General features: G+C 45.4%; 1 protein-coding gene across 1 annotated transcript in view; it reads left to right on the top strand.

Annotated features, from left to right (window-relative positions):
- The first annotated feature begins 6,927 nt into the window (after positions 1 to 6,927).
- GRK5 (G protein-coupled receptor kinase 5) overlaps positions 6,928 to 24,758 on the top strand; it is a 165,517-nt gene continuing 147,686 nt past the window's right edge. Inside the window, exon 1 of the mRNA XM_063434236.1 lies at positions 6,928 to 7,027. Within this exon, the coding sequence (XP_063290306.1) occupies positions 6,976 to 7,027 (52 nt within the window). The 5' untranslated portion in view covers positions 6,928 to 6,975. The remainder of the gene's footprint in view (positions 7,028 to 24,758) is intronic.

Genomic DNA, 24,758 nt, shown 5'->3' with positions numbered 1-24,758 from the left:
TTACAAAAGGAAGTGGATCCCTCGCGGCCGGCGTGTAAATGACCGGAAGGACCGCGAGGAACGGAGGAAACAGCCCTTCTGGACGGATAAACTTCTAAGTCTCTACCTCTCTCAGAGGTAGAGACGTCAGGTACCCTGACACACTCACTGCTCCCCATACAGTTATTTCCTTAATATAACCCATGCTGTCACTCACTGCTCCCCATACTGTTAGTTCCTTAATATAACCCCTGCTGTCACTCACTGCTCCCCATACTGTTAGTTCCTTAATATAACCCCTGCTGTCACTCACTGCTCCCCATGCTGTTAGTTCCTTAATATAACCCCTGCTGTCACTCACTGCTCCCCATGCTGTTAGTTCCTTAATATAACCCCTGCTGTCACTCACTGCTCCCCATACAGTTATTTCCTCACTATAACCCCTGCTGTCACTCACTGCTCCCCATACAGTTATTTCCTTAATATAACCCCTGCTGTCACTCACTGCTCCCCATGCTGTTAGTTCCTTAATATAACCCCTGCTGTCACTCACTGCTCCCCATGCTGTTAGTTCCTTAATATAACCCCTGCTGTCACTCACTGCTCCCCATGCTGTTAGTTCCTTAATATAACCCCTGCTGTCACTCACTGCTCCCCATACAGTTATTTCCTCACTATAACCCCTGCTGTCACTCACTGCTCCCATACAGTTATTTCCTTAATATAACCCCTGCTGCCACTCACTGCTCCCATACAGTTATTTCCTTAATATAACCCCTGCTGTCACTCACTGCTCCCCATACAGTTATTTCCTTACTATAACCCCTGCTGTCACTCACTGCTCCCCATACAGTTATTTCCTTAATATAACCCCTGCTGTCACTCACTGCTCCCCATACAGTTATTTCCTTAATGTAACCCCTGCTGTCACTCACTGCTCCCCATACAGTTATTTCCTTAATATAACCCCTGCTGTCACTCACTGCTCCCCATACAGTTATTTCCTTAGTATAACCCCTGCTGTCACTCACTGCTCCCCATACAGTTATTTCCTTACTATAACCCCTGCTGTCACTCACTGCTCCCAATACAGTTTTTTCCTTAATATAACCCCTGCTGTCACTCACTGCTCCCCATACAGTTATTTCCTTAATATAACCCCTGCTGTCACTCACTGCTCCCCATACAGTTATTTCCTTAATATAACCCCTGCTGTCACTCACTGCTCCCCATACAGTTATTTCCTTAATGTAACCCCTGCTGTCACTCACTGCTCCCCATACAGTTATTTCCTTAATATAACCCCTGCTGTCACTCACTGCTCCCCATACAGTTATTTCCTCAGTATAACCCCTGCTGTCACTCACTGCTCCCCATACAGTTATTTCCTTACTATAACCCCTGCTGTCACTCACTGCTCCCCAAACAGTTATTTCCTTAATATAACCCCTGCTGTCACTCACTGCTCCCCATACAGTTATTTCCTCAGTATAACCCCTGCTGTCACTCACTGCTCCCCATACAGTTTTTTCCTTAATATAACCCCTGCTGTCACTCACTGCTCCCCATACAGTTATTTCCTTAATGTAACCCCTGCTCTCACTCACTGCTCCCCATACAGTTATATCCTTAATGTAACCCCTGCTGTCACTCACTGCTCCCCATACAGTTATTTCCTTAATGTAACCCCTGCTGTCACTCACTGCTCCCCATACAGTTATTTCTTTAATATAACCCCTGCTGTCACTCACTGCTCCCCATACAGTTATTTCCTTACTATAACCCCTGCTGTCACTCACTGCTCCCCATACAGTTTTTTCCTTAATATAACCCCTGCTGTCACTCACTGCTCCCCATACAGTTATTTCCTTAATGTAACCCCTGCTGTCACTCACTGCTCCCCATACAGTTTTTTCCTTAATATAACCCCTGCTGTCACTCACTGCTCCCCATACAGTTATTTCCTTAATGTAACCCCTGCTGTCACTCACTGCTCCCCATACAGTTTTTTCCTTAATATAACCCCTGCTGTCACTTACTGCTCCCCATACAGTTATTTCCTTAATGTAACCCCTGCTGTCACTCACTGCTCCCCATACAGTTATATCCTTAATGTAACCCCTGCTGTCACTCACTGCTCCCCATACAGTTATTTCCTTAATGTAACCCCTGCTGTCACTCACTGCTCTCCATACAGTTATATCCTTAATGTAACCCCTGCTGTCACTCACTGCTCCCCATACAGTTATTTCCTTAATATAACCCCTGCTGTCACTCACTGCTCCCCATACAGTTATTTCCTTAATATAACCCCTGCTGTCACTCACTGCTCCCCATACAGTTATTTCCTTAATGTAACCCCTGCTGTCACTCACTGCTCCCCATACAGTTATTTCCTTAATGTAACCCCTGCTGTCACTCACTGCTCCCCATACAGTTATTTCCTCAGTATAACCCCTGCTGTCACTCACTGCTCCCCATACAGTTATTTCCTTAATGTAACCCCTGCTGTCACTCACTGCTCCCCATACAGTTATTTCCTCAGTATAACCCCTGCTGTCACTCACTGCTCCCCATACAGTTATTTCCTTAATATAACCCCTGCTGTCACTCACTGCTCCCCATACAGTTATTTCCTTAATATAACCCCTGCTGTCACTCACTGCTCCCCATACAGTTATTTCCTTAATGTAACCCCTGCTGTCACTCACTGCTCCACATACAGTTATTTCCTTAATATAACCCCTGCTGTCACTCACTGCTCCCCATACAGTTATTTCCTTAATATAACCCCTGCTGTCACTCACTGCTCCCCATACAGTTATTTCTTTAATGTAACCCCTGCTGTCACTCACTGCTCCCTATACAGTTATATCCTTAATGTAACCCCTGCTGTCACTCACTGCTCCCCATACTGTTATTTCCTTAATATAACCCCTGCTGTCACTCACTGCTCCCCATACAGTTATTTCCTTAATATAACTCCTGCTGTCACTCACTGCTCCCTATACAGTTATTTCCTCAGTATAACCCCTGCTGTCACTCACTGCTCCCCATACAGTTATTTCCTTAATGTAACCCCTGCTGTCACTCACTGCTCTCCATACAGTTATTTCCTTAATGTAACCCCTGCTGTCACTCACTGCTCCCCATACAGTTATTTCCTTAATGTAACCCCTGCTGTCACTCACTGCTCCCCATACAGTTATTTCCTTAATGTAACCCCTGCTGTCACTCACTGCTCCCTATACAGTTATTTCCTTACTATAACCCCTGCTGTCACTCACTGCTCCCCATACAGTTATTTCCTTAATATAACCCCTGCTGTCACTCACTGCTCCCCATACAGTTATTTCCTTAATATAACCCCTGCTGTCACTCACTGCTCCCCATACAGTTATTTCCTTAATATAACCCCTGCTGTCACTCACTGCTCCCCATACAGTTATTTCCTTAATGTAACCCCTGCTGTCACTCACTGCTCCCCATACAGTTATTTCCTTAATGTAACCCCTGCTGTCACTCACTGCTCCCCATACAGGTATTTCCTTAATATAACCCCTGCTGTCACTCACTGCTCCCCATACAGTTATATCCTTAATGTAACCCCTGCTGTCACTCACTGCTCCCCATACAGTTATTTCCTTAATATAACCCCTGCTGTCACTCACTGCTCCCCATACAGTTATTTCCTTAATATAACCCCTGCTGTCACTCACTGCTCCCCATACAGTTATTTCCTTAATATAACCCCTGCTGTCACTCACTGCTCCCCATACAGTTATTTCCTTAATGTAACCCCTGCTGTCACTCACTGCTCCCCATACAGTTATATCCTTAATGTAACCCCTGCTGTCACTCACTGCTCCCCATACAGTTATTTCCTTAATGTAACCCCTGCTGTCACTCACTGCTCCCCATACAGGTATTTCCTTAATATAACCCCTGCTGTCACTCACTGCTCCCCATACAGTTATATCCTTAATGTAACCCCTGCTGTCACTCACTGCTCCCCATACAGTTATTTCCTTAATATAACCCCTGCTGTCACTCACTGCTCCCCATACAGTTATTTCCTTAATATAACCCCTGCTGTCACTCACTGCTCCCCATACAGTTATTTCCTTAATATAACCCCTGCTGTCACTCACTGCTCCCCATACAGTTATTTCCTTAATGTAACCCCTGCTGTCACTCACTGCTCCCCATACAGTTATATCCTTAATGTAACCCCTGCTGTCACTCACTGCTCCCCATACAGTTATTTCCTTAATATAACCCCTGCTGTCACTCACTGCTCCCCATACAGTTATTTCCTTAATGTAACCCCTGCTGTCACTCACTGCTCCCCATACAGTTATTTCCTTAATATAACCCCTGCTGTCACTCACTGCTCCCCATACAGTTATTTCCTCACTATAACCCCTGCTGTCACTCACTGCTCCCCATACAGTTATTTCCTTAATGTAACCCCTGCTGTCACTCACTGCTCCCCATACAGTTATTTCCTTAATATAACCCCTGCTGTCATTCACTGCTCCCCATACAGTTATTTCCTTAATGTAACCCCTGCTGTCACTCACTGCTCCCCATACAGTTATTTCCTTAATATAACCCCTGCTGTCACTCACTGCTCCCCATACAGTTATTTCCTTAATATAACCCCTGCTGTCACTCACTGCTCCCCATACAGTTATTTCCTTAATGTAACCCCTGCTGTCACTCACTGCTCCCCATACAGTTATTTCCTTAATATAACCCCTGCTGTCACTCACTGCTCCCCATACAGTTATTTCCTTAATATAACCCCTGCTGTCACTCACTGCTCCCCATACAGTTATTTCCTTAATATAACCCCTGCTGTCACTCACTGCTCCCCATACAGTTATTTCCTTAATGTAACCCCTGCTGTCACTCACTGCTCCCCATACTGTTATTTCCTTAATATAACCCCTGCTGTCACTCACTGCTCCCCATACAGTTATTTCCTTAATATAACCCCTGCTGTCACTCACTGCTCCACATACAGTTATTTCCTTAATATAACCCCTGCTGTCACTCACTGCTCCCCATACAGTTATTTCCTTAATATAACCCCTGCTGTCACTCACTGCTCCCCATACAGTTATTTCCTCACTATAACCCCTGCTGTCACTCACTGCTCCCCATACAGTTATTTCCTTAATGTAACCCCTGCTGTCACTCACTGCTCCCCATACAGTTATTTCCTTAATATAACCCCTGCTGTCACTCACTGCTCCCCATACAGTTATTTCCTTAATGTAACCCCTGCTGTCACTCACTGCTCCCCATACAGTTATTTCCTTAATATAACCCCTGCTGTCACTCACTGCTCCCCATACAGTTATTTCCTTAATATAACCCCTGCTGTCACTCACTGCTCCCCATACAGTTATTTCCTTAATGTAACCCCTGCTGTCACTCACTGCTCCCCATACAGTTATTTCCTTAATATAACCCCTGCTGTCACTCACTGCTCCCCATACAGTTATTTCCTTAATATAACCCCTGCTGTCACTCACTGCTCCCCATACAGTTATTTCCTTAATATAACCCCTGCTGTCACTCACTGCTCCCCATACAGTTATTTCCTTAATATAACCCCTGCTGTCACTCACTGCTCCCCATACAGTTATTTCCTTAATATAACCCCTGCTGTCACTCACTGCTCCCCATACAGTTATTTCCTTAATGTAACCCCTGCTGTCACTCACTGCTCCCCATACAGTTATTTCCTTAATATAACCCCTGCTGTCACTCACTGCTCCCCATACAGTTATTTCCTTAATATAACCCCTGCTGTCACTCACTGCTCCCCATACAGTTATTTCCTTAATATAACCCCTGCTGTCACTCACTGCTCCCCATACAGTTATTTCCTTAATATAACCCCTGCTGTCACTCACTGCTCCCCATACAGTTATTTCCTTAATATAACCCCTGCTGTCACTCACTGCTCCCCATACAGTTATTTCCTTAATATAACCCCTGCTGTCACTCACTGCTCCCCATACAGTTATTTCCTTAATATAACCCCTGCTATCACTCACTGCTCCCCATACAGTTATTTCCTTAATGTAACCCCTGCTGTCACTCACTGCTCCCCATACAGTTATTTCCTTAATATAACCCCTGCTGTCACTCACTGCTCCCCATACAGTTATTTCCTTAATATAACCCCTGCTGTCACTCACTGCTCCCCATACAGTTATTTCCTTAATATAACCCCTGCTGTCACTCACTGCTCCCCATACAGTTATTTCCTTAATATAACCCCTGCTGTCACTCACTGCTCTCCATACAGTTATATCCTTAATGTAACCCCTGCTGTCACTCACTGCTCCCCATACAGTTATTTCCTTAATGTAACCCCTGCTGTCACTCACTGCTCCCCATACAGTTATTTCCTTAATGTAACCCCTGCTGTCACTCACTGCTCTCCATACAGTTATATCCTTAATGTAACCCCTGCTGTCACTCACTGCTCCCCATACAGTTATTTCCTTAATATAACCCCTGCTGTCACTCACTGCTCCCCATACAGTTATTTCCTTAATATAACCCCTGCTGTCACTCACTGCTCCCCATACAGTTATTTCCTTAATATAACCCCTGCTCTTGCTGAGTTTCTGTATTATGTTTAAGATTTAGATTAGCCCCATGGCCTCCCCGATGATTGTCCCTATTTCTCCATCACCCCTCTTTGTGAATTATTGCAGTTTGCCCCCCCCGTCCTTATATCTCTCCAGCACACCTTTACCTTCAATCCCCATAATTCTACTGCCCCCCGCCCCCCAACCTCCTTCCTCCATAGAATGTGTATGTTGAGCATATCTCCCCTGTGCTCCCCTCCTCCTCTGCCTGCTCCCCTCCCTCCTTGTTCCCCCTCCCTCCCCTGCTCCCCCCTCCTTCCCCTGCTGCTCCTTGTGCCGCCCCCGGAGCTGCTGCAGTGATACCTTGTAACACAACCTTTCAATGGAGCTGGAAAACATTGTGGCTAATACGGTTCTTCTGAAAGCCAGGGAAGGTAAGAGACCGGGCAGGAGGGCAAATTCGGGAGGAGGGAGGGGAGGCAGCAAGGGCACTAGCTCACCCATCTACCCCCTGTCAACCCCAGCCTGTGCCCACAGATACATAGTGTCCATGCAATGCCTGGCATCATTGTGTCAATGCATGTGTGATGGCAGAGGATGCACACATACACACAGACACACACACACACACACACACACACACACAGAGACAGACACACACACACAAACACATTTATATACACAGACACACACACACACACAGACACAGACAGACACACACAGACAGACACACACATACACACACAAACACATTTATATACACAGACACACACAAACACATTTATATACACAGACACACACACACAGACAGACAGACAGACAGACACACACACAAACACAGAGAGAGACAGACAGACACATTTATACACACACACACACACACAGACAGACAGACAGACACACACAGACAGACAGACACACACAGAGACAGACAGACATGCTCTCTGCTCTGCAAGCTGTGGACACATTACAGCCTTCATCCCAAATATAACCTGCAGGGAGGAAAAGAATAGATGGCAAATTGTGAATTTCTGTGTGGAATTTCTAAAAGCCATTATTTACTCTGCACCTGTCTCTTCCTACTAATATGGGCACCCCTTCCTTCTATATACCATCTGTTAACCCTGTGTGTCCCAGAGCATTGCAAGAGAATAGGCTGCAAAGGGTTAAATGGAGCTAATGCTGCCAGTGTGTTTATAGGTTGAATTCTTCACATCTGCCCAGTGTTGATGTGGGTACTCTGAGTGTAACCATGCATACAATGCTGATTCCTGCATCCTCTCTGATTCTGAGCTTGGATGCTGATTGTATGGCCCTATCTGCTGGATCCTCCTGGGGTCTGACAGCTACAATATAATCATTCAGAGATAAAACAAAAAATGCCAATGGGGATAAGAATTGGGGCCATTGTCATTGCCAGCTACGCATTTGTTTGTTTAACCCTTTAAAATATTCAACCAGCGACCCAGGGTGAATGGTATCAATGCCATTTTATTCCTTTGGGTCATTTGTCTATATTGATTTCGTCATTGCTTGTAGTCGCTACTGTGTATGTGCAGTGCCACCATGGAGGCCCCTACGCCACTGCATTGATGCCAGCCTCTCCAGGGGTCCCTGTTGTACCTGCAATGTGAGCAGATTTTGGAGATTTGACACATGGGGTATTATTATACGCAGACTGTTCCTAGAATATCAGGAATGTTTCGAAGCAGCCCCAGTGACAGTGTGCTGGTACAGGCAGCCTACTTTAGCTGTTAGATATAATATGTATCACTGTTAAAGGTTTTTATGGTATTTTATTATTAAAACCCTATCTGCGTCAGGTTGTTAAAGGGTTTATTGCTTTTTAATGTGAATTGAGATCAGTTTATACCGATAGCAGGCGATCTGAAAAGGGTTTGATAACTATGTGATATCATCTCCTACATAACATGCAGGATAATTAACATTTGATGCATTTTGTACAAATAAGGACTGATCATCCAATGCAGTAAATCTATCCGTTTCTGATCATCGGGACCCATTCTTCATGTCACTTTGATAGGCCAATTTCAGTATTATGTCGGCCACATGAATGATATCTATATGATGTTTTTCATACAAACTTGCAATATTTAGTATAGAAGAAATGAGGCTGCTCTCGAGTGCGAAGAAACCAATTAATGTAAATTGTGTGTTTTCTGCAAATGTGTATAGAAATGAATACAACTCCTGTTTAACCAGCAATGGACTTCTGACAGGCCCAGGGTCGGTAAATGTTATCAATGTTAGTAATAGTAATGCAGAGTTACTTGTGTGATAATGTCTCTGTACCTGGTAACCGTAAAGGAGTTACGTGGTTTAACACGCAATGTACACAGTAGATGCAGGAATTCTTGGGCGCTGTAGATAGTATGACGTACAGAATTCTGTTATTGTTTTGCATTTTTTACTACGTGTGTGTGATGAAGACACTGCATGTGCCAAGTGAGAGTTTATGAGCCTAGTGTCAGTGCCCCAGGGAGTTCAAACTCGGTTTATAATAAGACCTGATGAGGTTTGCAATAAGGGCCCTACATAGGAAGCTTTGAAGAATACAAACATTGTGGTTCAGTATTCAGAGTTTGTAGTAAATTCAAAGCACATATTTATTCATAGCAATATAATATTATGTTAATTTTTACACAATAATATTTTGTCCTATAATTGCTTTACATCACGTTATAATATACCTTCATTTTCTGGCCTTTTATGTCGCACTGTGAAAGGGAGTTTTTTTTCAAAATCAGGTGTTTTGAAGAATGTCACGTTTTTTTATGAATAATATCTGCTAAATCTGTTCACTCGTAGACATAAAATGACTGGATAGATAAAAATAGCTATTAATAGCGATTATTAAAGACTTTCCCACCATGTACAGGTGAGATATTTGTGTAGGTTTCCTCTGATATTTGAGATATATATCTTGTGAATATAGAGAATTGCATGTGTAGGAATGTATTCATTCTAAATGTCAATAATAACAGAGGTCTGTTTAGATTGACGGCGCAGAGAGGGTCCTATATAAAAATAATTGCTACTGTTTGTACATCTTGAGCCAGTCTTCCAGATGGATCCTGTGCTACAGGCTGCCATCTTTCATGGTTGGACTCACTTCAGTTATCCTGTGAGACCGTCTACAAGAACGTGGGAACTTGAAAAACAACCAATCTGCTCGGGTGGAATGGAGAGCTGGTTGGAGACCACTTCGGATTGAATAATGTGGGGTACAGGAGAAAGGATTATATATATGTTGAATTCTAACAGTACAGAAAACGTAGGAATATCACCTTGGAAATCCTTGTTTCCAATATTCGTACCAAAACGACCACTTTTCCACGGGTTCATTCCCCTTGATAAAATTTGGTGTGGCACAAAATATTATCACTTTCATTTGACTTTTCTTTGCCCCTTCATAGAGCACTTTACGTTTTAAATCTATTCAGAGATTTTATTTCTATAAAAAAATCCAATAAACTTTTTGAAATGTGACCAGACTTCCTGCGGACACGTTGGGCATTTTCCATTAACAAACAGTTGGCACACTGCAGTTTGCTTTCCGTGCTCAGTGGAATGATCAATGCTAATTAGCTCAACACGTGAAGTTCCAGATCCTGATTGGCCATTGGCATCAAAATCTAGTTTTTTTTCTCGTTTCTAACTTCCTCCAAAAAATCTATTCTACCTTCACAATACCTTGAAAATCTTAACCATTGAAGATTTTACACACATCGAGAGAGGCTAGATTGTCTTATTTTTAGAACCCCCTCCAAGTGATTGAGTTTGTTGCTACTCTGGTCATGCAGGTAGCATAATAAGACAAGATATCTTAAATTAGCGAAAACAAAACAAGACAGAATGAAGGGGCGCCTCCTCGTTGGCTTGTGCAGACGATTCCAGATTGGGAAGTGACGATTGAAGTGTTTTATGGTGAAAGTTAAAATGGGGGGGGGGGGGGGGAGGGGGGAGTTATTGCCCTAGTAGCACCCCCATTCCTTCTCCTGTGACATGTGCATCTTTTGGGTAATTGGCTGTGTGACTTGTCTTAACCCGTCATGAGGGTTGCAGTTCAACAATAACAGCAGAGTGGACATGATTGAAAAACCTGTTAATTTTTGTATAAATTAAATGTAAACTTTGCTAACGTCAGTCAGCTTCAGCAGTTCATAGAGGTCAGTGATCCTGGGAAGAATTTTATCGCCTTTTGGTTTGGACAGAAATCAAGGAATTAAGTCATTTTATGATGTAAATCTGGAGCAGTTCTGGCCGTGGTTTTTGTATGACACGAATAAACAGCAAATGTTTTGCTTGAGGAACAGCACACAATACATGTATTCACTAAACGGAGAAATATGGAGAATTGGCAAGGAAATGGACGATTGCATATTGTAAAATCAGAATACATATAATAAGATGCAGCATGTGAGCTGAATATTCTATACATTGTATCTGCAGTCATAGTAAAGAGGACAGCCGCGGGGATAGAGAATTTAGTTGGTCATAAAATGGCAGCGAGGTCACAGTGAGAGGCTGGAATACATCCCCACCAGAACCAGAAAGCAAGTGACCAATCACTAAATATCCTCAATATGAGCACACATCGGGGAGAAGGAGGCTAGAAAGCTATCCCTAGTCTCCCCATCTTGATTTTATATATATTTTTTTGCACTTCCTTTTGCATGTGTGACACAGCACCTGAACATGGCGCGTGATCAATGATGTCATATTTGTGTCTGATGATGTCAGCTCTCCGTATAGCGGGGTAAAGGGGAGGCAGAGAGCTCAATCTCACAGTGCTATGGATTGCACTCTGTTCCAGTTAGCCCAATCACACGAATTCCCAGGATTCCATTCTCTGAAAATAGTAGTTTGGAAGCAGATTCCGTCCTGCGCCAGAGTCTCGCTGGAGTTTTAGAGAAGCATCTATAATTTCTGTTATTCTTCACTTAAATCAAACTCGTGTTTTTTCATACCACAAAAGCCAGCCTCGCCGTGTACCAGTTTTTAGCCAGGGAAGGTCCTGAGAGAACATTTAATGCTGTTGGTTTTGAGCTGAGATGCTTAAAGAGACACTCCAGGCACCTAGACCAGTCCGCCCATTGGAGTGGTCTGGGTGCAAACTCCCATTACCCTTAACCCTGCAGGTGTAATTATTGTCGTTTTTTCCCCTAATCCTGCCGGTGTAATTATTGTCGTTTTTTCCCCTAATCCTGCAGGTGTAATTATTGTCGTTTTTTCCCCTAATCCTGCCGGTGTAATTATTGTCGTTTTTCCCCTAATCCTGCCGGTGTAATTATTGTATATATCAGTGGCTGGCAGTATGGGGGAGCACAGTATATATCAGTAGCTGGCAGTATGGGGGAGCACAGTGTATATCAGTGGCTGGCAGTATGGGGGAGCACAGTATATATCAGTGGCTGGCAGTATGGGGGAGCACAGTATATATCAGTGGCTGGCAGTATGGGGGAGCACAGTATATATCAGTAGCTGGCAGTATGGGGGAGCACAGTATATATCAGTGGCTGGCAGTATGGGGGAGCACAGTATATATCAGTGGCTGGCAGTATGGGGGAGCACAGTATATATCAGTGGCTGGCAGTATGGGGGAGCGCAGTATATATCAGTGGCTGGCAGTATGGGGGAGCACAGTATATATCAGTGGCTGGCAGTAAGGGGGAGCACAGTATATATCAGTGGCTGGCAGTATGGAGGAGCACAGTATATATCAGTGGCTGGCAGTATGGGGGAGCGCAGTATATATCAGTAGCTGGCAGTATGGGGGAGCACAGTATATATCAGTGGCTGGCAGTATTGGGGAGCACAGTATATATCAGTGGCTGGCAGTATGGGGGAGCGCAGTATATATCAGTAGCTGGCAGTATGGGGGAGCACAGTATATATCAGTGGCTGGCAGTATTGGGGAGCACAGTATATATCAGTGGCTGGCAGTATGGGGGAGCACAGTATATATCAGTAGCTGGCAGTATGGGGGAGCACAGTATATATCAGTGGTTGGCAATATGGGGGAGCACAGTATATATCAGTGGCTGGCAGTATGGGGGAGCGCAGTATATATCAGTGGCTGGCAGTATGGGGGAGCGCAGTATATATCAGTGGCTGGCAGTATGTGGGAGCACAGTATATATCAGTGGTTGGCAGTATGTGGGAGCACAGTATATATCAGTAGCTGGCAGTATGGGGGAGCACAGTGTATATCAGTGCCTGGCAGTATGGGGTAGCACAGTATATATCAGTGGCTGGCAGTATGGGGGAGCGCAGTATATATCAGTGGCTGGCAGTATGGGGGAGCACAGTATATATCAGTGGCTGGCAGTATGGGGGAGCGCAGTATATATCAGTGGCTGGCAGTATGGAGGAGCACAGTATATATCAGTGGCTGGCAGTATGGGGGAGCACAGTATATATATCAGTGGCTGGCAGTATGGGGGAGCGCAGTATATATCAGTGCCTGGCAGTATGGGGGAGCGCAGTATATATCAGTGGCTGGCAGTATTGGGGAGCACAGTATATATCAGTGGCTGGCAGTATGGGGGAGCGCAGTATATATCATTGGCTGGCAGTATGGGGGAGCACAGTATATATCAGTAGCTGGCAGTATGGGGGAGCGCAGTATATATCAGTGGCTGGCAGTATGGGGGAGCACAGTATATATCAGTGGCTGGCAGTATGGGGGAGCACAGTATATATCAGTGGCTGGCAGTATGGGGGAGCGCAGTATATATCAGTGGCTGGCAGTATGTGGGAGCACAGTATATATCAGTGCCTGGCAGTATGGGGTAGCACAGTACATATCAGTGGCTGGCAGTATTGGGGAGCACAGTATATATCAGTGGCTGGCAGTATGGGGGAGCACAGTATATATCAGTGGCTGGCAGTATGGGGGAGCACAGTATAAATCAGTGGCTGGCAGTATGGGGGAGCACAGTATATATCAGTGGCTGGCAGTATGGGGGAGCACAGTATATATCAGTGGCTGGCAGTATGGGGGAGCACAGTATATATCAGTGGCTGGCAGTATGGGGGAGCGCAGTATATATCAGTGGCTGGCAGTATGGGGGAGCACAGTATATATCAGTGGCTGGCAGTAAGGGGGAGCACAGTATATATCAGTGGCTGGCAGTATGGGGGAGCACAGTATATATCAGTGGCTGGCAGTATGGGGGAGCGCAGTATATATCAGTAGCTGGCAGTATGGGGGAGCACAGTATATATCAGTGGCTGGCAGTATGGGGGAGCACAGTATATATCAGTGGCTGGCAGTATGGGGGAGCACAGTATATATCAGTGGCTGGCAGTATGGGGGAGCACAGTATATATCAGTGGCTGGCAGTATGGGGGAGCACAGTATATATCAGTGGCTGGCAGTATGGGGGAGCACAGTATATATCAGTAGCTGGCAGTATGGGGGAGCACAGTATATATCAGTGGTTGGCAGTATGGGGGAGCACAGTATATATCAGTGGCTGGCAGTATGGGGGAGCGCAGTATATATCAGTGGCTGGCAGTATGGGGGAGCGCAGTATATATCAGTGGCTGGCAGTATGTGGGAGCACAGTATATATCAGTGGTTGGCAGTATGTGGGAGCACAGTATATATCAGTAGCTGGCAGTATGGGGGAGCACAGTGTATATCAGTGCCTGGCAGTATGGGGTAGCACAGTATATATCAGTGGCTGGCAGTATGGGGGAGCGCAGTATATATCAGTGGCTGGCAGTATGGGGGAGCACAGTATATATCAGTGGCTGGCAGTATGGGGGAGCACAGTATATATCAGTGGCTGGCAGTATGGGGGAGCACAGTATATATCAGTAGCTGGCAGTATGGGGGAGCACAGTATATATCAGTGGCTGGCAGTATGGGGTAGCACAGTATATATCAGTGGCTGGCAGTATGGGGGAGCACAGTATATATCAGTGGCTGGCAGTATGGGGGAGCACAGTATATATCAGTAGCTGGCAGTATGGGGGAGCACAGTATATATCAGTGGCTGGCAGTATGGGGGAGCACAGTATATATCAGTGGCTGGCAGTATGGGTAGCACTGTATATATCAGTAGCTGGCAGTATGGGGGAGCACAGTATATATCAGTGGCTGGCAGTATGGGGGAGCACAGTAATAATCAGTGGCTGGCAGTATGGAGGAGCACAGTATATATCAGTGGCTGGCAGTATGGGGGAGCACAGTATATATATCAGTGGCTGGCAGTATGGGGGAGCGCAGTATATATCAGTGCCTGGCAGTATGGGGGAGCGCAGTATATATCAGTGGCTGGCAGTATTGGGGAGCACAGTATATATCAGTGGCTGGCAGTATGGGGGAGCACAGTATATATCAGTGGCTGGCAGTATGGGGGACCACAGTATATATCAGTGGCTGGCAGTATGGGGGAGCGCAGTATATATCAGTAGCTGGCAGTATGGGGGAGCGCAGTATATATCAGTGGCTGGCAGTATGGGGGAGCGCAGTATATATCAGTGGCTGGCAGTATGGGGGAGCACAGTATATATCAGTGGCTGGCAGTATGGGGGGGCACAGTATATATCAGTGGCTGGCAGTATGGGGGAGCGCAGTATATATCAGTGGCTGGCAGTATGGGGGAGCACAGTATATATCAGTGGCTGGCAGTATGGGGGAGCACAGTATATATCAGTAGCTGGCAGTATGGGGGAGCACAGTATATATCAGTAGCTGGCAGTATGGGGGAGCACAGTATATATCAGTGGCTGGCAGTATGGGGGAGCACAGTATATATCAGTGGCTGGCAGTATGGGGGAGCACAGTATATATCAGTAGCTGGCAGTATGGGGGAGCACAGTATATATCAGTGGCTGGCAGTATGAGGGAACACAGTATATATCAGTGGCTGGCAGTATGGGGGAGCACAGTATATATCAGTGGCTGGCAGTATGGGTAGCACAGTATATATCAGTGGCTGGCAGTATGGGGGAGCGCAGTATATATCAGTAGCTGGCAGTATGGGGGAGCACAGTATATATCAGTGGCTGGCAGTATGGGGGAGCACAGTATATATCAGTGGCTGGCAGTATGGGGGAGCACAGTATATATCAGTGGCTGGCAGTATGGGGGAGCACAGTATATATCAGTGGCTGGCAGTATGGGGGAGCACAGTATATATCAGTAGCTGGCAGTATGGGGGAGCACAGTATATATCAGTGGTTGGCAGTATGGGGGAGCACAGTATATATCAGTGGCTGGCAGTATGGGGGAGCGCAGTATATATCAGTGGCTGGCAGTATGGGGGAGCGCAGTATATATCAGTGGCTGGCAGTATGTGGGAGCACAGTATATATCAGTGGTTGGCAGTATGTGGGAGCACAGTATATATCAGTAGCTGGCAGTATGGGGGAGCACAGTGTATATCAGTGCCTGGCAGTATGGGGTAGCACAGTATATATCAGTGGCTGGCAGTATGGGGGAGCGCAGTATATATCAGTGGCTGGCAGTATGGGGGAGCACAGTATATATCAGTGGCTGGCAGTATGGGGGAGCACAGTATATATCAGTGGCTGGCAGTATGGGGGAGCGCAGTATATATCAGTGGCTGGCAGTATGGGGGAGCGCAGTATATATCAGTGGCTGGCAGTATGGAGGAGCACAGTATATATCAGTGGCTGGCAGTATGGGGGAGCACAGTATATATATCAGTGGCTGGCAGTATGGGGGAGCGCAGTATATATCAGTGCCTGGCAGTATAGGGGAGCGCAGTATATATCAGTGGCTGGCAGTATTGGGGAGCACAGTATATATCAGTGGCTGGCAGTATGGGGGAGCACAGTATATATCAGTGGCTGGCAGTATGGGGGAGCACAGTATATATCAGTGGCTGGCAGTATGGGGGAGCGCAGTATATATCAGTAGCTGGCAGTATGGGGGAGCGCAGTATATATCAGTGGCTGGCAGTATGGGGGAGCACAGTATATATCAGTGGCTGGCAGTATGGGGGGGCACAGTATATATCAGTGGCTGGCAGTATGGGGGAGCGCAGTATATATCAGTGGCTGGCAGTATGGGGGAGCACAGTATATATCAGTGGCTGGCAGTATGGGGGAGCACAGTATATATCAGTGGCTGGCAGTATGGGGGAGCACAGTATATATCAGTGCCTGGCAGTATAGGGGAGCGCAGTATATATCAGTGCCTGGCAGTATGGGGGAGCGCAGTATATAACGTATATCAGTGGTTGGCTCTATTGGAGAATGTAGCTGCACATCTGATCTATGTGGGAACTTGCTATGATCAATCCTCCATTCTGTCCTGAATTTGATAAAATAAGAGTTTGTTCTCTTGGCGGTTATTATGACAGATGCAAAGAACATGTTTGTTGGCAGGATATGTGAAGCTACATGTGCCAAGCAGCTATGATTGGGTATTCCTGATATAATGTATCCTTGGCAGAAGAAACAGGAAAGTGCTGTGTCTGGGTTCATACAAGGAATATTATATCAACCAATCACATTCTTTGCGTTTTCTTTCTTTTTGCGAAAATAAACAGAAACCTTCCCAGAGACGCCAGTTCCACATCCGATCGCTGTGAGAGAACGAGGGATCCGTTTATTGTTTTTTGCTTAAATTGTTGGATTTTATAAATCAATCTATTGAGTCACTGGCAGTATCAGAGCGTTAGTATCAACATTTATTTCTCTCACTGCTGTTAATCATCTTTTGGTCAACACCCTGACCACATTACCAGACTACCCACATTACCATAGTGCCCAAATAACCACCCTGACCACATTACCAGACTACCCACATTACCATAGTGCCCAAATAACCACCCTGACCACATTACCAGACTACCCACATTACCATAGTGCCCAAATAACCACCCTGACCACATTACCAGACTACCCACATTACCATAGTGCCCAAATAACCACTCAGGCCACACTACTATGCTGCCCACGTAACAACCCTGACCACCTAACCACGCTGTCCAAATAACCATCCTGCCCACATTACCGCCCTGACCACATTACCACCATGGCCACATTACAATGCTGTCCATATTACCACTCTGCCCACGTAACAACCCTTCCCACATTATCACCGTGCCCACATAATCACCCTGCCCACATTACCACCATGGCCACATTACTACCCTGGCCACATTACCAAGCTGCCCACATAACCGTCCTGTCCACATAATCACCCTACCCACATAATCACCCTGCCCACATTATAACAATGGCCACATTACCACCATGGCCACATTACCAAGCTGCCCACATAACCACCCAGCCCACATAACCACCCAGCCCACATTACCACCCTGACCACATAATCACCCTGATAGCATTACCATGCTGCCCACGTAACCACCTTGATCACATTACCACGCTGCCCACATAATCACCCTAACCACATAACCACCCTGACAGCATTACCACATTGCCCACATAACCACCCTGACCAAAAACTTGCAGATAACTTGTGATTGGATGACTCGAGACAAGGTGCTACATCAGTTAAGGAAAATTAATGTAAATAAAGCTCCAGGGCCTGACGGTATTCACCCACTAGTACTTAAGGAGCTAAGTGGGGAAATAAGTGAACCTCTGTATTTAATTTTTCAAGATTCTTTGTTTCAGGTATTGAATCGGAGGATTGGAGGAAGGCAGATGTCGTTCCTATATTTAAAAAGGGTTCAAAATCCTTGCCTGGAAATTATAGACGTGTGAGCTTAAAGGACCACTCTAGTGCCAGGAAAACATACTCGGTTTCCTGGCACTAGAGTGCCCTGAGGGTGCCCCCACCCTCAGGGACCCCCTCCCGCCCGGCTCTGGAAAGAGGAAAGGGGTTAAAACGTACCTTTTTCCAGCGCTGGGCGGGGAGCTCTCCTCCTCCGATCCTCCTCTTCTCCTCCCCGTCGGCTGAATGCGCACGCGCGGCAAGAGCTGCGCGTGCATTCAGCCGGTCACATAGGAAAGCATTCATAATGCTTTCCTATGGACGCTTGCGTGCTCTCACTGTGATTTTCACAGTGAGAATCACGCAAGCGCCTCTAGCGGCTGTCAATGAGACAGCCACTAGAGGAAATAGGGGAAGGCTTAACCCATTCACAAACATAGCAGTTTCTCTGAAACTGCTATGTTTATGAAAAAATGGGTTAACCCTAGAAGGACCTGGCACCCAGACCACTTCATTAAGCTGAAGTGGTCTGGGTGCCTAGAGTGGTCATTTAACTTCTGTGACTGGGAAAATATTTGAAGGGCTATTAAGGGATATTATTCAGGATTTCATTAAGAAGTGTGTTATTAGCAATAATCAGCATGGTTTTATGAAACATAGGTCATGTCAAACTAACCGAATTGCATTCTACGAAGAAGTAAGTAGAAGTATAGATCAGGGTGTTGCAGTGGATGTGATCTACTTGGATTTTGCCAAGGCAGTTGTGACGGATCACCTGGCACCCTGACTGGGTACCTCTGTTGATGGATGCTCCTAGTGCTTCCCGAGGGCTCCAAGCACCCCACTTGACACCATAAGCACTGCAGACCCCACGAACCGCCACAGCTTGGTTGGGGTCTTGCCATCTCCTACCAACCCTAGACCTGCGACAAGGTTACAGGCTCCAGTGGGTGAGCCTGTAACCTTGTCGCAGAGAGCGAAGCAGGAACAAGCTCTTAAAAAAGCTTAGTGATTATAGCCAGGGGAGTATACAGAGTATAGCAATTCCCAGTGTAGATGCAGGGCTCTATGTTGAGGCTAAAACAGGAACTCAGCAGTCTGAGGGTTTATTGTCTCTTATATACAGGTTTTCCCACAAGGCTACCACCCACGTGGACCTTGTGGAACACAGGATACAAAGTTACAAAACCAATCAAAACAGGTTAGTACAGTTTAGACACTCCCAGACAATGTACACAAACCCTCCCCTCTGCTTGTGATACAATTAACAGACACAATGGGCTAACTTAATTACTCACAGGCAGAAAACCCACATTTTCCCCAAAACACAAAAAACACCCCAAAACACCCACATATCCCCACAAATAGCTGGATAGCCCTGATCTGGGTGAACAACATATCAAAAAATCACCCAGATCAGAGCAGGGGTTCAAAAGTTTTATGGAAGTCACATTTGACCGACCGCAAGCATGGCTTTCATGCCCAAAACAGTTCCACAGATTTAGGCTGTGCGGCCGGTCTATCTTCTCCTCTATCCTGGAGATAATTGGCTTAAGTGGCTGTGGTAACTTAATTATCTCCAGGTACAGGAAATATCTCTAAGTCAGAAACTGTTACAAAAAACACATAAAAATACATAACTCTTATAATACAATGTTTAACCTATATGTCCAACATATCCCCAGATAGCTTGGATCTGAGCGCTCAATATGTCCGAAAAGCGCTCAGATCACAAGAATACAGTTGGATCGCCATAGGGTTAAACAATAGCAAGGGCTGCTGGGAGATTGAGGAGGGACAAAGCAGCCAGTTTTAACTGGTCTGGCAGTGTCCCTGAGACAACGCCCTGCTGGAGAACAATAGGACAGGAAAAAGGGGGAGGGGAAGAGGCACATTTTCCCATGGATTTAAAGGGGAAGAAAAAGTGTTTTAAAATCCAATAAGCCCAAATAGACTTTTGAAATGGCAATACACCCCAGGGGCCATATTCATAGGGCAAAAGGCTGGCAAACAGGCCCCTCCAAAACCCAGTGGCGAGGTTATTTTCGCCACAGCAGTTGATATTGTTCCCTCAGTGGCGTACAAATAGGGGTCGCAGGGGTCACAGCTGCCCATCACTCCAGGGACCCTGGCCACCCTGCGGACCCCTGCGACCCAGTACCAGCCGCCATGTTCTGTGGCCCTGGCCTGCACAGCAAACAGCCGGGGCCGCACATTCAAGGGGCCCATCGAGTGGCCCATGCTGTTAGGGCCACCTGATGGGTATTTCCAAGGGACCCTGGTCAGCGCAGCGACCGGCCCCCTGTGATGAGATCACTGCTGGGAGAAAGTGACTGCCCCGGTCACTCCTCCCAGCTATCAGAGAGCCCGCGCGGGAGGAACGAGAGGGAGTCAGAGTGGGAACTCTGACTCCCTTTAACCTGAGCCACCACTGGACCCCAGGGAAGTCATGCTCCTGCATCTAAAAGGTAGGAAACAGGAGGGTGACTTAAACAATTTGTATATGTGTGTTTGTATGTATGTGTGTATGTGTAATGCTTACATGTATTTAAATGGAGCACAACTGCAGATCTCTTAGGACTCAGATTGATGACTAGGATACTAGAGGACAGTACAGGAGCTGTATCTTTAATTACGGATAATACAGGTACTGGATCTTTAATTACTTCGCTGTTTGTTTAAACGGAGTAAGCAGCTTCTGACATACATGCAGTATAGCACATTGGAGTTTGCAAGTTCATGGAAACGGAGCAAAATAGAAATGAAGTTGTAGCAGGAGTGATTCGTTTTGGAGTTCGAGGTAAGCAGGCTTGAGAGCAGGCTGTAGCAGAAATGCTTAGCGGACTTGAGAGCAGGCTGTAGCAGGAAGGATTAGCAGGCTTGAGAGCAGGTAAGCTCCTATTACGGATATAGCAATTGACTTAGCTTTCAATGGTGAAAGATCAGGTTTTCCCGAAGTTCTCCTCCGGGGAGGGAAGTTGTCAAGCAGGATGAGGAAGGTCCAGTTTCTAGCCGTGGTCGAGGAGAGGAGAAGGAGGGTCTGTAGATTTCCAGTCCGGTTCGGTTCACAAGTATAGGTTGGAGAAATCTTTTAGCCGGTTTGATATCGCGGTAACGCTGTTCAATAATCCAGCGTCTTGTATCTGGCGCGGTCGCATTATGTAGCGTGGGGAGACCGCGTCAGAGAAGGGGGTGTGGCTAAGCTCCATCAACCCGGAAGAGACAAAGAAATACCGGTAGTTAAGGCATGACAGTATGTGTTTGTGTGTATGTGTTTGTATGCATGTGTCTGTGTGTGTGTCTGTCTGTCTGTGTCTGTGTGTATGTGTCTTTGTATGTATGTGTGTCTTGTGTGTGTGTGTGTGTGTGTGTCTGTCTGTATTTGTCTGTCTGTATGTGTGTCTGTCTGTCTGTGTGTATGTGGCCCCTGTGCTGATAGCTGTATTTTACCCTGCAGAAAGGTTTATTTGTGTATTTCTGCCGGGCGTTCGGGACTTTCAGTATTTGTGTAGTGCTACCCCAGATAGCTATGCCATGGAGCCTACACTATGGAAAAGACTTGGGCTCCATGGCGATTGAACTGTATGTATGTGATCTGAGCGCCATTCTGTAATAATGTGTGCTCAGACCTAAGCTATCTGGGGATTTGTTGCATGTATATGTTTTATGTAGTAATTGTAACATTGTGTAATTTGATGTCTTTTTGTAACCATGTAGTTAATGGAGTCTTGCCTCTGTCCTGGGAGATAATTTGATTACTTCCCAATTATCTCCAGGATAGAGAGGAGGAATTGTGATGTCACTGTGGGAGTGTTTTGTTTGTATTGTCTGTGATTGGCTAATATCCAATATGTGTCCCATTGTTCCATCAGGTCCCCTAGGGGAGTGTCCACCTGGTGGACACTTGCATAAATACCGGGCAGGTAGCCCTCAATAAACCAGACCTACTTGCACCTTTCTTGACGCCTTGGCTCATGCTTGGGGGAAGGGATACCTACACTCTGGGGATTGCTATAATCACTTACTCCCTAGAGTAAGCTCTTGTAAGAGCTTGATTTGTTCCTGCTACGCTCTCTGGATTTAGAAGAGGTTCACCCACTGGGAGCTGGATCCTGGTCGTGGATCCAGGGTGGGTGAGAGACGGCGAGACCCCGGTGCAGCTGCATCACTGGAAGTGGGGTCCACAGTGCTGATGGTGTTGGTTGGAGTGCTCGGAGTCCTCGGCAAGCGCTGGGAGTATCGATTGGCGGAGGTACTCAGTCGGAGTGCCAGCGGTCCGTCACAGTATGTATGTATGTATGTATGTGTCTTTGTGTGTGTGTGTCTGTCTGTGTGTATATATGTGTGTCTGTGTGTATGTTTATGTCTGTCTGTGTGTCTGTAGGTATGTATGTGTCTTTGTATGTATGTGTGTCTTGTGTGTGTGTCTGTCTGTGTGTATGTATTTGTGTATGTGTCTGTATGTATCTGTCTGTATGTGTCTATGTGTGTGCGTCTCTATGTATGTATGTATGTATGTATGTATGTGTCTGTGTGTATGTGTGTGTCTCTGTATGTATGTGTGCCTGTATGTGTGTGTGTGTGTGTCTGTCGGGGTGTGAGGGAGGGAGAGGGAGGAGAGGGAGGGATCAGTTTCGCGCCGGGATCAGTTTTGCAACGGGGCCCCATGGATTGTGTGTACGCCACAAAGGGGTTAGTCTTCAAACTAAAAGAAATTGATCTAGATGAATATTCTTGTTCTTGGTTAGAACATTGGCTTAAGGATAGAGTACAACGAGTTGTCATTAATGGTAAATATTTGGCTGGTCAAAAGTGGTAAGTGGTGTCCCTCAGGATTCTGTTTTGGGACCGCTTTTATTTAACATATTTATAAATCATCTTGAAATGGGCATTGAAAGACAAGTTTCAGTGTTTGCAGATTACACAAAACTTTGTAAATTAATAAAATGTGAGCAGGATATTGCTTTGCTGCAGAGGGATTTGGATAGATTGGGGGATTGGGCACTAAAATGGCAGATGAATTTTGGGTGCAATTTTGGGCACCTGTTCTAAAGAAAGATGTCATGGCACTAGAAAACGTGCAGAGACGAGCTACAAAATTGATAAAAGGAATGGAGCATTTTAGTTATGAAGAAAGGTTAAAAAATGTAAATCTCTTTAGTTTGGAAAAACGGCGCCTCAGAGGGTATATGATAACATTATACAAATATATTCGGGGCCAGTACAAACCATTATCTGGAAATCTATTCATAAACAGGGCTATACATAGGACACAAAGTCACGCATTTACACTGGAAGAAAGGAGATTTCATCTAAGGCAAAGAAAAGGTGGGGTTTTTTTTACAGTTAGAGCAATAAGGATATGGAATTCTCTGCCTGAAGAGTTGGTTTTATCAGAGTCCCTACAGATGTTTAAACTGCAATTGGATAAATGCCTGCAAAAACATAACATACAGGGATACAATTTCTAATATATTAAAAAAAAAAAAAAAAAAAAATATTTAACTATTTTTTCAAAATATTAGATTATTTGAAAAGCTTATCCGAATATATTAAATTGATGCCTTAAATCACTAAAGTTTGAAGACTGAAACTGAATAGCAAAACTGAGGCTAAAATAGCACGCCTCCCAACAGACCAGGTTTTGGTGGGACAATTCCGATTTTGTTCCCTGATGTCCCTCATCCAGAAACACCAGGAAATAGTCCATAGACAGCGCATCATAAAAATCAATTATTTTTTTATTATCTTTGTAGAAAATGAATTAACAATGAACTCAGAAAACTGTTTTGAATAAATACCAAATAACCTGATAGCCCACAAAACACTCAAGGTGCCAGACTGTAGCTGGTTTTATCTTATTCCATTGAAAATGCTAAAATGGCAAGTCTCACTTTAAAGAGATTGGGAGTGATGATTCTGGAACTCCTATTCATGAAGAGGTTATGGTTAGAAATCTAAGAGAGGTTGAAATGATTAATGCTATTACTACTCCATTACAATTACATACTGAAACAATATACTTTCGAAAGGGGGATTTGGGGATATTCCAAAATAACAATAATAAATACTGAGATGAATTGAGAAAACTCAGTTAACACAAAAGTAAATTGGAAACCTTAATCCTGATAATTTGGTCAGAGTGTTTAAGTGGGCAGCAGGGTAATGTGGTCAGGGTTGTTATGTGGGCAATATGGCAATATGGCAATATGGCAATGCTGTCAGGGTGGTTATATGGTCAGGGTGATTATGTCAGCAGCTTGGTAATGTGGTCACAGTGGTTATGTGGGCAGCATGGTAATGTGGGCAGGGTGGTTATATGGTCAGGGTGATTATGTGGGGAAGGTGGTTACATGGGCAGCATGGTAATGTGGCCAAGGTGGTTATGTGGTCAGAGTGGTAATGTGGTCAGGGTAATTATGTGGGCAGCTTGGTAATGTGGCCAAGGTGGTTATGTGGTCAGAGTGGTAATGTGG

Source organism: Pelobates fuscus, chromosome 10 (genome assembly GCF_036172605.1).
Source record: "Pelobates fuscus isolate aPelFus1 chromosome 10, aPelFus1.pri, whole genome shotgun sequence".
Taxonomy (NCBI): Eukaryota; Metazoa; Chordata; class Amphibia; order Anura; family Pelobatidae; genus Pelobates; species Pelobates fuscus.
The sequence above is the reverse complement of the archived record's forward strand: the minus strand, read 5'-3'. Positions and strand labels throughout refer to the sequence as shown.